This window comes from Trichechus manatus, unplaced genomic scaffold (assembly GCF_000243295.1).
Source record: "Trichechus manatus latirostris isolate Lorelei unplaced genomic scaffold, TriManLat1.0 scaffold00001, whole genome shotgun sequence".
Taxonomy (NCBI): Eukaryota; Metazoa; Chordata; class Mammalia; order Sirenia; family Trichechidae; genus Trichechus; species Trichechus manatus.
In genome coordinates, this window is record NW_004443937.1 from 24,369,209 (window position 1) to 24,382,628 (window position 13,420).

General features: G+C 43.4%; 1 protein-coding gene across 1 annotated transcript in view; it reads left to right on the plus strand.

Annotated features, from left to right (window-relative positions):
- The window catches only part of LARS2 (leucyl-tRNA synthetase 2, mitochondrial), a 187,033-nt gene that overhangs the window by 102,670 nt on the left and 70,943 nt on the right, over positions 1-13,420 (plus strand). Inside the window, exons 8-9 of the mRNA XM_004368452.2 lie at positions 3,604-3,711; positions 6,006-6,165. Coding sequence (XP_004368509.1) covers positions 3,604-3,711; positions 6,006-6,165 — 268 coding nt within the window. The remainder of the gene's footprint in view (positions 1-3,603; positions 3,712-6,005; positions 6,166-13,420) is intronic.

A 13,420-nucleotide genomic window follows, 5' to 3' on the forward strand; every position in this document is an offset into this window, starting at 1 on the left:
GCCTTCACGGAGCCTACAACCCAGAGGAAGTAAACAACCAAACCAAAGGAGACACGAACAGTTACAGATGTGGATAAGAGCGTGGAGAAACCCTCAAATGCAAGAGTAATAAGGGGACCGGCTTTAGACTGGGTGGTCAGGGCAGGCCTCTCTCAGGTGGTGACATTTAGGCCGAGACTCAGGAACTGCGATATAGAAGGTGAGGAAACAGTGGATCAAGGCAAGGACATAGCATTTACCAAGGCCCTGAGGCAGGCTTGGTGTTTTGAGAAACTGCAGTGCAAATAACTTTACTTCAGTTGAAGCATAGGAACAGTCAGGAGCCTGAAGGAGGACTTCTCTCCCCCACCCCCCACCCCCTTCTCAGCAGTCATTTTTCACACAGGCAAATACAGAGGCATAATGGTCCTTTGGACAACTCTCTTTGTAACCAGAAAATATTTTATATTTCCTATGAAGAAGTTGGAGTATATTTATGGCATTAGCACTTATTGATCTGCTCCTTATTTTACTTAAACCCAGCAACTCTAGATTCCCTTGATCCTACCCTGGGAGATTTGGCAAGCATACATAATAGAATATAGTTTCATCAATGTCATAAAATAATTTAAGCACAGATCAAAACCTACCTTAAATTCTTCTGAACCTTTGTCATCATGAGTTTGGTTTTCACTCGTCTCCCTGTCCAGATGAGCAGGTGGATTGTAAAACACCAGCGGCTTCTGTTGTTGTTGTTGTTTTGTGCCATTGGGTCCATTCCGACTCACAGCGACCCTATAGGACAGAGTGGAACTGCCCCATAGGGTTCCTAAGGAGCGGCTGGTGGATTTGAACTGCCGACTCTTTGGTTAGCAGCCAAATGCTTAACCACTTCACCACCAGGGCTCCTTCCAGATGACCAGGTATATTGTAAAATACCAATGGCCTCTAGTTGATTATATTTTCTCAGAAAAAGCATTTTCATCTTTAATGAGTACAGTCCAGAAACAGAAGAACCCTAGGATCATTTCATCGAAACTGATGCTGTAAATAAAACACAAACTGGGCAGTTGGGTCCTTGCATTGAGGATTGTGCTGAATTTGTCATATCTAGTGGGTTCCTTGTTGTTGTTAGTTGCTGTCAAGTCAGTGCTGAGTCATGGCGAGCTCATGTGTGCAGAGTGGCACTGCTCCATAGGGTTTTCAAGGCTGTGACCTTTTGGAAGCAGATTGCCAGGCCTGTCTTCCGAGGCACCTCTGGGTGAGTTTGAACCACCAACCTTTTGGGTAGTAGTTGGGCACCTAACCGTTTGTGCCACCCAGGAATCCTATTTAGTTGGTATCAGAACAGAAAGGGAACTACCTTTACTGAGCCTTGATGTTACGTTATATTCAAAGGACAACTTGAACTCATCACTGAGGCTTTCCAATGTTCTCCTTTTTCTAGTTGGTACACGTATGTCTGATTTCTATTTTAATGTTAGGGTAACTCCGTTCCCTCTTTCCTTTGCTTGTCACTCAAGATTGACAGCAATGAGGCACGAAGCTCCACAGTTATTGATCAGACAGTAAGCCCAGTGTTTTCCATTTCAGCAGCTGTTCATTGCACCCTACGGTGGTCAAACATTGCCCTTTAGCTGCTGGGCACCACACATGATGGACTTCACTCCTTCCTCAGTTTCCATTCCCTCTATTCTCACCTGCACCATTTCTCCATTACCTGTCTGCCTTAGTTCTGCTTTCAATTCCCCCCGCTTTTTCCTTCCTTTTCCTATTTGGAGCTTTTCTTTACTCACGCTCCCACTGCCCGCAACTTTCCTTCTCCGTCTCTGTGGTCTGGCCACCCAGCTCTTTTTTATCTCTCTCTATTCTTCACTCTGCCCCTTTTCTTCTCTACCTTCCCACTGGTTTTTGTTTTCTAGGCTCATCTCTGCCTTCATCTCCTCTGATGCTAACAGCATTGGGCACTGAATTTTAGTTGGTGTTGTTGACCCCACTAACAGCAACAAACTTCACTTGTGCATTATTTGAACTTCATGTTAGGAACTGTGGCACCCTCCCCCCCACCCCGCGCCAACACACACAAGTGCCTAGCTGAGGGCCTGGTATGGAGGGGTGAGTGGTGAATGCATTCTGGTGGAATAAACAAATGACTGACTAGATTGCTCATCAGCTTGATCATGTCCATTAGACACAATTTCTGCCTTTTAAAAAATTTCTGGATATTGAAGCTTCCTGAGTTCCTCAAATAGATGATGATGGATGGATGAATAGGTGGGTGGATAGATGATGACAGGTGTAGCAAATGCCCTGTGTTGTTTATTGCTCTGCAGGTCACATGATAGGGGAAGACTCTCTGTGCTGCTAGCAGGAAGAACCTGTTGGTAAATCTGGGTTCTAGTCCCAGCTTATCTGGTCCTGCGACCTTGCCGGGGCCATATAACTCCTCTCAGCGTAAGTTCATTCATCTGAAAACGAGCCACCTTACCACAGTGCATTAGAAGAAGATGTGTGTGAAAGCACTTTATGAATTACAAAGCACTAGCCAAACAAAGCATCATTATGTTGCTGGTATTCATCATAATACAGAGGTATTTAAAATTGGAATCTTCACATTACAAATATGTGGTTTGCTTTTAAGTCCATCTATTGAAGGACTGTGTCTCATCATCAGATGGTAAGGGCCGACATGTGCTCGAGGCCACAGAGAATAATTTGCAGAGAGGCCTCCCTTTGGTAGGAAGTTATGCTTAAGAGTAGACAAATAACGATGAAAATAAATGTGTTTCTAACAGCAAGTGTTTACGCAAGTTAATGTGATAGTTTCCCCATGCTGGTTTTTATTTTTACATGCAAAGATGCAGTTTATAGTGTTCTATACATAATGTAGTTGAGTTGTGAATGTCCATGAATGGCCTCTCTTAGAGTTTCAAAATTCATAAGTTTGAACTTTTTTCCTTTAGTTCCCGGAATGTGGGGAAGAGAGTGCTAAACACATTCACCAAAGATGTTAATTATAATCTTTCCCTGCTAATTTTCTCACTTCTGTGAAACCTTGACTCATTCAGGAGAGAGAAATTGGTCAAACCTGTCTCACTGCATTGAGTCATGATGAGTACATCTGTTTTCAACATTCACTGGACTCCTCTGATTGGCCTGTGAATGAGAAGAAGGCTAAGTCCTGAACTTCCTTTAGTGTTTCCACTTGTTCTACCTCATTGCTGTTGTTGTTAGCTACAATCAGGTTGGCCCCTGACTCATGGTGACCCCATGCACAGTGGCGGAAATGTTACCTGGTTATGCGCCATCCCCATGATTGGCTGGGAATGGGACCCTTATTGTGAGCCACAGGGTTTTCATTGACTGATTTTCAGAAGTAGATAGCCAGGCTTTTCTCCCTAGTTTGTCTTAGCCTGGAAGCTTTGCTGAAACTCGTTCAGCGTCATAGCAACATGCAAGTCCCCACTGACACGTGGTGGTGGCTGTGCTTGAGGTGCATTGGCGAGGATTCTACCAGCGAACCACTACTGTCCCCTCTCCTGCCTTAGCAAGTCCCAGATCATTTACCTAACGCCTTGCAAGTATGCTCTGTGCTTCTACCTCTCTGTTCTTGCATTCCCACAGGCCATGCAGGACTCCTTGGCCGACCTTCCGGAGTGGTACGGAGTAAAAGACATGCAGGCCCACTGGATCGGGGACTGTGTAGGCTGCCATCTGGACTTCACATTAAAGGTGATCAAGTAATAAATAGCATCTCCCGCAACTAATGCTCAGAAATCTCCTTTTACATTTTTGGAACTCACTGAAAAGACCAGCAATTTGGGACTCTACAACAGCGCTGTCCAATAGAAAGATATTGTGAGCCACATATATAATTTTAAACTTTCTAGTAGCCAAATTTTTAAAAAGTTCAAAGAAACTGGTAAAATTAATTTTAATAACATTTTAGTTAACACAATATTTCCAAAATATTATCGTTTCAAGATATGATCAATATAGAATATTATTAAGGAGATACTTTAGATTCTTGTTGTAGTACAAATCCTTTGAGATCTGCTGTTTATTTTATACTTAAAACATACCACTAGCCACATTTTAAGTATTCTATAGCCACATCTTGCTACTGGCCACCATATTGGACAGTGCAGATATATAGGGTATTTGGTCTTCTGGGAGGTCCCTGAATTCTCTGAAATTATGTCCAAAATGTTTGTGTGGGCATTTTCCTGAGGGCTCATAGCGCTCATTGTATTCTCAAAGGAGCCCATGTCACAAAACAGGTGAAAAGCTAAGGGAGCAGAGGCTAACTGTAACAGAATTTCAAAACTAGACAGACTTACAGCTATTAATGATTGTGTGGTTACCTGAGGTTCAAAGGAAGGTCACTACTCAAGGCCCACCTACTCTGGAAGGTGCCTCTAAAACTCTTCTCTTTGCCTCTACTGACTAGAGGGTTTTTCTATTACTGTTTCTTAACTAGATGTTTTAAGTAGTCCAGACCCTTTCCTCATCTTAGTCCCAGTCAAAACCATTAGAAGGAAGCAGCTTCCAAGACAGAAAGTCAACCTGCGTTTTTAGACTCTTTCCCACCTATAACCCAGGTGCTCTTTAGGTGTACCTGGTGTCTACAGAGCAGCTGTTGCTTGTCACTGAGCTCGAAATTCCCTGTGCCATCTCCTCACAAAAGTGATCCAGCTCACTCTGACTACAAATGTGGGAAGCCCACCATAAGGGAGTGTGTAATTTGAAAACCTTTGAAAAGCAAATCCTAGACTGAACTTTTCCTCTTAACACTTTTCTGAGAGGGCAGTGAGGGTTCTGAAATCCTGTGCAGCCCTGACTGTTGTTCAAACTTAGGCAGGGCCATCTCTTTTGGGGGCACGTTCATTAGACTGGGTTTCATCCCCATGTCAGAGGCTTTTGCTTCCCAACCAGAGTGAAGAATGTAAGTCTCTGAGCCACTTGGCTGTTGTACATGGAATGTCTTCTATACTCTCTCCCCTACCTCACATTTTATTATGAAAATGTTTTTGTCTCCATCCCTGGACCCACCTGAAAATGAGATGTGGCAACATGCTGTCTTGCGGGAGAGAACATTCTCAGTCCTGCAGGGCAAGGCCATGTGGGTTTGTGTGTGTGGCCCCAAGCCTGGCCCCATAGGTGGCATCTCATTAGCACTCAGATCACAGTTTTGGACTGTCCTTTAGTTCTAAGCCCTGAGTGTCTTCACATCATTTGCACTCTATATAAGTGGCGAACAAATGCATGAAGGAAGGAATGCCTTTCATCTCTGTGTCCTCTCTGTCAGGCAAACAATTGACACTCAGTTGATGCCACATGTGTGCCTCTTCTTAAAACGCATTTTAACCAGCCTGAGGCACACTCAGGAGCCCCGGTGGTGCAGTAGTTAAGAGATTGGCTGTTAACCGAAAGGTCAGCCATTCAAATCCACCAGCCACTCAGTTTTACTCTGCCTTACAGGGTTGCTGTGAGTTGGATTTGACTTGACAGCATTGAGTTTTTGGAGGCACTCTCAGTTATGAGCTCAGCTCAAGCTTCTGTCCTTTCTTTCTCTCTTTAAAATGAAAGTAGCCTCAACCACTGTATTTCTGGTTAGAAAAGTAGAGGTCTCTGTGTTTTAGTACAGTCTTGAATCCTTGAGGGAAGTATAGCTCCTTTGTCAGGACAGAAACAATATAATATTGAGGAATATTTTTGATTTATGAACTAAGGAGCCAGGAAAACTGGAGAGGCATCTTTCTAAACAGACTTTGACGGCCTTCAGTGTGGGGCTGCCGCACCTGATGGTGGACACTGGGGAGAGGAGGGCCCCTGAGAGAAGCTTTTCCAGTTCTGTTCTCTCTCCCGCCCGTCTCTGCCCTTGCCAGGTGGTCAGAAGGCCTGGGGTCAGAAGTTATCCCTGGTGTTTGGGAATGAACGGGGAAGGGAAAGGGGATGTGGCTGGGGAGCAACACGTCCCAGAGGAGGCAGTGAGAGATGAAGTGACTCCACTTTCCTCCTGCCAGGTTGATGGGCAAGTCACAGCAGAAAAGCTGACGGCCTACACAGCCACCCCGGAGGCCATTTACGGCACTTCCCACGTGGCCATCTCTCCCAGCCACAGACTCTTACATGGGCACAGCTCCCTGAAGGAAGCCTTCCGGAAGGCCCTTGTCCCTGGCGCAGGTGAGTTGGCACGCTAAGGTGAAGACAGGAGGATTACTGCCTTACGTTTGACAGCACTTCACAAAGTTCACGGTCCTGTCGCATGTATCATCCTATGTGATTTGTTCATCCCCTTAGCCTTATTTTTTATTTTTTTAATTTAAAACATGAAGATAAAAAAGAGCTCTAAAAACACTGAATTCCTTGCTCTTGGTTTTATTCTTAGTTACTAATTTGTCTGCAGCTTGAGCTTCTGCCTAAAAGCTCAGCTCTTTTAAGTGTAACCTGGATTTAAAGCTCTTTTCTGATAAGAATAGAATTTTCTGCTTAATTTATAACTCCATCATCAAATAAAACTACACTGTTAGGGACTAGTGGGAAGCCAAAGAGAATTTGAGGAAGCTTTTCCAGCAACTTGATGTTATTACTTTAAAGTATTCACATTATAATATGAACAGATGAACAAAGTCCTGCTTAGTATAGGTCTTTAAACGATCTGCTTTGTGACTGGATCGAGCTGACCCGGAATTAGCATGTTGTTGTTGCTAGGTGCCCTCAAGTCAATTTCATCTCATAGTGACACCATGTATGCAGAGTAGAACTGCCCCATAGAGTTTTCTTGGCTGTACTCTTTACAAATGCAGATCACCAGGTCTTTCTCTCATAGAGCCACTGGGTGGGTTGGAACTGCCAACCTTTCAGTGAGCAGCCAAGTGCTTAACCATTTGCACCTTGGAGATGTTATCAGTCAATGAAGATTTGGAGAGTCCTTATGTATTAGTCAGGATTCTGTGGTTACAAGCAAGAGAGTCTACCTCTGGCTAACCCAGAGGAGAAAGGGAACATATTGGAAGGCTGTGGGGAAGCTGGCTGACTCAGAGGAAGGGCTGAAGAACTAGTCTCAGAGAGGCCTTGGGCTGGGCAGCCTGAGGGTTTCAGCAGCAGGAGCTAACAGACACTCTCCTGAGTACCACTGTCAGATTAGATCTGCTCCAACCTCACCTCGGAGATTGGAGCACTTGGTTCGAGATTCCTCCTCCAGGGAAAGGGTCTGATTGGTGAAACTGGGGCCACTGCCCTTTTTCTTGGCCAAGGGAAGGTCAGATACCTTCCCCAATAGACCCACCAAGACTGTAGCCAGTGCAAGAGGGGCAGCTCTCCATGACAAACTCGGAGACTTTTACAGAGGAAGGGGATTTGGATCCTGGGCAGGTGAAAAGAAGTCCACTATCAATGAGAAATTGGTCTCTGGACATTATTTCTAGAAAAATCTCATCCCTATTCTCTTTTCATAGACTGTAAACTTCAATCCAAAACATACCATCTGATTTATCGGGGTCTGGAGTAATAAATATTTACTACCAAAAATGTTTTAGATGGTGATGCAAAGTTTTTAAAAAAATGATAAACATAATTAATGTCACCAAATTGTACATGTGAGAATGTTGAAATGGCAAGTGTTTTGTTACATACATAGTTACCACAATTTAAAAAAAAAATTGCCATTCTTGAAACAACGAGACATTTCTTGATATCAGACTGAAGAGAGACACAGTGTCCTCCCCTCTTAGCTCTCTTATGACTTCTGTTTACTTACAGCGTTGAAGCCAGCATTCAAATCAGTGCGTAATTATTAAGAGCCAGCTTCGTGCTAAGCATTGCTGGGGATGCATAGATGAGCCACACGGGGTTCTGCCCTCCGGTGGGTAGTAACAGAGCCAGATGCAGACTTAATTCACTCCAGGGGCAGCTATCACTTGGCTTTGTCTCTTTTTTTGTTATGTTTTAAAATAGAGAAAAGTCCCTTCTGAGTTAAAATTTCAGTGTGTGCTTACAAAGTCCCATATAGGTATCTTGCTCAGTTTTATTTTCTACTTACTCAAAACTAAAATTGGATTCTTTATAACTGTTTAGTTTAGAAGGAAAACTCATAGTTTTTACTCTCATGAGCAGTTCGAGATTCCTTCAGGGCTGTAATGGTTGGATATTATCTAAAATTGAAAAACTAAAAAATATTAATCTCTAGTCCTTAGATTTTTTTTCTTATGGTTACTTTGGGGACACAAATTAAAATGAGGTCATATTAGTAGAGGATTAATGAGCTAATAAGTTATAAATGGTAGTGTTCCTGTGATGAAAGTTACTAAATAAATTCAAAAAAAATTTCATATGGGTTCCCCCAAAAGTTAAAAATAGATTTATCATATGATCTGGCAATTCTACTCCTAGGTATGTACCCAAAAGAATTGAAAATAGGGACTCAAACAGATGCTTGTGTACCAGTGTTCATTGCGGCATTATTCACAATTGCCAAAAGCTGGAAACAACCCAAGTGTCCATCAACAGATGAATGATAAACAAAAATGTGCTTTATATGCATACCATGGACTGTTATTCAGCCATAAAGAGAAGTGAAATTCTGATACATGCTACAACGTGGATGAACCTTGTAAACATTATGCTAGGTGAAAGAATCCAGGCATGAAAGGAAAATATTGTATGATTCCACTTATAGGAAATATCTAGAATAGGCAAATGCATAGAAACAGAAAGTAGATTAGAGGTTACCGGGCCCTAGGGTAGGGGAAAAGGGAGTTATTGCTCAGTGGGTGGAGTTTCTGTTTGGGATGATGAAAAGTTTTGGAAATAGATAATGGTGATGGTTACATGACATTGTGAATGTCATTAATGCTGCTGAAGCGTACACCTAAAAATGGTTAAAAAGGATAAATTTTATGGTATTTTGTTTTACCACAATGAAAATTTTAATATGTAAGAAGTTGAGAGATTATTTTAGCATATGCAAAGAGCAGTAGTGCCATGACCGTTTGGGTGCTGGTCTACCTGGCTTGGACTGAGCATTTCGACACTGACTGGCTCATTAGCTTCTTTCTCCCCTCTTTTTAACAATCTCGGAAATAATTGCAAATGGAGCGTTACACTTGGCCCTAAATTTTCCAATTTTAGTTTTCAGACTGGAAATCTTCTTTTGGTACGTGTCAGTTTATTCAAACTCTCTGGATTAATTTGCGCATTAAGTCCCTGGATTTTGACGTGTGGCATTATGTTAGCATCAGGCCAGTGTGGTACATTGAGTAAAATGCAATTCCTCCAAAAGTAAATTAAAATTACAGCAGGAATATGGACGCACTTCTCCTCTGGCCTTTGGGGTTACGTTTTCAATCTGAACGTTGTATCACTACTGTCCTTTACCATTGCTGACTGGCTTATCTTAGGCAAGTGGCTTGTTTTTTCCTGGAAATGTCAGGTTTTGAGAGTGACTAGTGTTAAAGTGGGTGACTAGTGTTAAAGTGGAAGAAACCTTGTTGGCTCAGTGGTTAAAGTGCTCAGCTCCTAACCAAAAGGTTGGTGGTTTGAACCCACCAGCCACTCCACAGGAGAAAGATGTGGCAGTCTGCTTCCGTGAAGATTATAGCCTTGGAAACCCTATAGGGCAGTTCTACTCTGTCCTATAAGGTTGCTATGTGTCGGAATCGACTCGACTCAACGGCGGTGGGTTTTTAGTGTTAAAGCAGTGATGTCTGAGAGTCATGGCAGCACACAGTTGTGACAATGTGTTGCTTTCAGGAGTTTAAATTTGCAAACCTGAATTCCAGCAGTTGCTAAGTTGATTTCTTTATATTGGCTTTTGACTTGGCATAAGATGATAAGGTCCTGGTCCCAGGTCCACAGCTAACCTGTTTAAGTTTAGCTTTCTCAGCAGAGCAAGTGACGAGATTTTGGGCAAGGTGGTCACGGAGGGTCTTGTGGGTAGAGGAGGCCTCAGGGCTCTGAGGAGGAGTGACCCGTGCACAGGAGGACGCTTGAGTGGCAGAGCAGAAGCAAGCAGGCCGGCTATGAGGTTGGCTGTTAGGTAAGGTAAGAGATGGTGAAGACCACACAGCCAAGGTAATCCAAATCGAGAGAGAGGAGCAGCTCTGAGAAGTATTTGGAAGGCAGTGAAGGCCACAAGGATCCTGGGACGATTCTCTGGTTTTTGGCTTAGCTGACGGGGTTGTTGATGTTATTGACTAAATGTGTTCTTTCTTGCTCAGCATGTTGTAATTTGACACAAACTCTTTTAAGAGAGCAAAAGTAAGGTTCTTCCCTAGAGTTCTTGAAATTTAGTTTATTTCCACAATCATTGGCGTTGCCTCCTTTTCTCAGCTGACCGCCCTGATTTATGTAAACTCTGGCTTGATAGGAACTAGAAGCCATAAAAAGCATCAATAGGGAAGTATCATTGGAGTTCTAGAGACTGTTCCGCCTTTTCCTGGAGTCTTTTCTTACATTCCTAATATTAAAATATTCAAGCCCTGGAGCTTTGGAACCACATGTTTCAGCTCTGGGTCACCCGTGGTCTACACAGGGTATTTTTTGCCAAAAGGTCCCTCTAAAGGCCAGCTTAGAACCCTGTTGTTAGTGACGCATCAGGCAACAAGAGCCTCATCTCCCTGAAAGCCCCAGCACACTAAATAATTAATTGCTCTCCGTTGTTTTGCCCTATCTGCATAGCATCAGCATGAGGATGGGACAAAAGGGTAAGGAGCAGAAGCTGTAATCCTGGGGATTATGGTTTGGTTTTTAACCAAATTGTTTCTAGTAGCTTTCTTTCAGCACATGTTAATAGATGTTATTTAAAAAAAAAGAAAAAAAAACCTCTTTCTATGAAGTCAGTTCTGACTCATGGTGACCGCATGTGTGTCAGAGTAGAACTGTGCTCCTTATATAAGGTTTTCAATGGCTGATTTTTCGGAAGTAGATTGCCAGGCCTTTCTTTCGAGACACCTGTAAGTAGACTCGAACCTCCAGCTGTTCAGTTAGCAGCCGAGCATGTTAACCATTGCCCCATCCAGGGACTCCAATAGATGTTATAGGGAGAGGAAATGCTCCTGTGCTCAAATCATCTGGAATAAGCAAAAATAAACAGGTGTCTTTGCTTCTGGACGTCTCAGAACGATTGCTATACTGATGTCCACCGTGACTAATGTCCACTGTGACTAAGAGAGGATGTCCGACACAGCACTTCTCACACTTACTTGACCACGGGGCCTCCGCTGTTCACCGTTCACCCGATTTCCACTGAGCACTCCTGGGAACGAGCTGCCTGGAGCACCGCTCTGGCGAACGCTGGTCGGCAGTCATTTGTCTGTTTTTCCAGAGGGCATGAGAAACCTACCGTCTGTGCAGTGGGTGCCCTGAGAGCTCAGGACACCCTTTAGTCTGAAAGGTTTCCTCTGCAATTACTGAAGTGCTTTAGCGCCGTTCTGACCTTTAATGTAAAATGCTTCAGTCACTTCACATCACCAGCCTGACTTCCTGGAAATCTGAAGAACAATAGACCTGGTTAGATTTTAGTTTTGTTGTTTTTTCAGAAGTAGGTTTGGACTGGTGAGAGTATGCAGGTTGTTACTGTGCATTCATTACAAATCTGCTAATATTTAAGTTAAAAGAGCGAAATTTTTTTGATGACAAAAAACCAAACCAAACCGTTGCTGCTGAGTCGATTCCAACTCACAGCTACCCTACAGGACAGAGTAGAACTGCCCCAAAGGGTTTCCAAGTAGCAGCTAGGGGATTCGAACTGCCAGCCTTTTGGCTAGCAGCCAAGCTCTTAACCACTGCACCACCAGGGGACCTTTTATTTAAAAACTGGTGTAATACTCACTTATGTAAAAAGACAAAAAAGGCAAATGCACAGAGACCAAAGTTTATTAGAGGTTACCGGGGTGGGCGGGAAGGGAGAAAGAAGGGTGAATGGTGATAGAAAAATTGCATTGATTAAGGGTAGGGTTGCACAGCTGATTATTGTAATTGCTGTCAATAAGTTGTTCACCTGTAAAAAGTTGAATTGGCAAAATTTGTGTAATAGATATATTTACAACAGCGACAAAAAATAAAATAAAAAGAGTAGCTGCTGAAGCCGCTTATATACAACCAAACACCTCATGGGATTTGGCTCCTTTGTTTGGACATTTAGAGTCATGGTTTCATGAGACATCCCAGTTAATTGGCCTAATAATGTGTTTAGTGCTTCTGTTCTGCCTCCTAGTTTGTTTCTCTCTCCTAGTTTGTTGTGTAGTGCCTGGGGTCTTAAAAGCTTGCAAGTGGCCATCCAGGTCACAACAATTGGTCTCTATTTGCCTGGAGCAACAGAGGAAGAAGGGAGAGTCAGGAACAGGAGGAGGATATGGAATGTGTGGCTAATTGCCTCCATGAATAATTACATCCTTTGCCATGAGACCAGAAGAACTAGATGGTGCCCAGATACCATTACTGAACATTTTGATCAAAGATTCCGTAGAAGAATCCTGATCAAAAGGGGGAAAATGCAGAAGAGAATTTCAAATTCTCATGGACTCCAGACTGTTTGGAACTATGAAGGCTGGATGAAGCCCTGAAACTATTGCCCTGGGATAATTTTTAAACCTTAAACCCCGAAGTCTTTCTTCTTCTTTTTTCCCCATACAAAAATTTATACATACATTGTTATGTGACACTAACCGCTCTCCCCATACTGTGAAAGCACACTTCTCCTTTCCACCACTGATTCCCCATGTCCATTCAGCCAGCTCCTAACCCTCTCTGCCTTCCCATCTCACCTCCGGACAGAAGCTGCCCGTTTAGTCTCTTGTATCTACTTGAGCTAAGAGGCACACTCCTCACGAGTGTCACTTTATGTCCCACAGTCCAGTCCAATCCCTGTCTGAAGAGTTGGCCTCAGAAATTGTTTTAGTTCTGGGCTCATAGAGAATCCGGGGGCCATGCTTTCTGGGGTTCCACCAGTCTCAGTCAGACCATTAAGTCTGGTCTTCTTACTAGAATTTGAGTTCTGCATCCCACCTTTCTCCTGCTCCATCCGGGACTCTGTTGTGCTCCCTGTCAGGGCAGTCATTGCTGGTAGCCAGGCACCATCTAGTTCTTCTGATCTCAGGCTGATGAAGTCTCTGGTTTATGTGGCCCTTTCTGTCTCTTGGGCTAATACTTTCCTTGTGTCTTTGATGTTCTTCATTCTCCTTTACTCCACATGGTTGGGACCAGTTGATGCATCTTGGATGGCCACTTGCAAGCTTCTAAGACCCCAGATGGCTACTCACCAAAGTAGGATGCAGAACATTTTCTTAATAAGCTTTGTTATGCCAGTTGACCTAGATGTCCCATGAAAGCATGGTCCCCAGACCCCTACCGCTGCTACTCTGTCCCTCAAAGTGTTTGATTGTATTCAGGAAACTTCTTAGCTTTGGTTTAGTCCAGTTGTGCTGACTTCCCCTGTAGT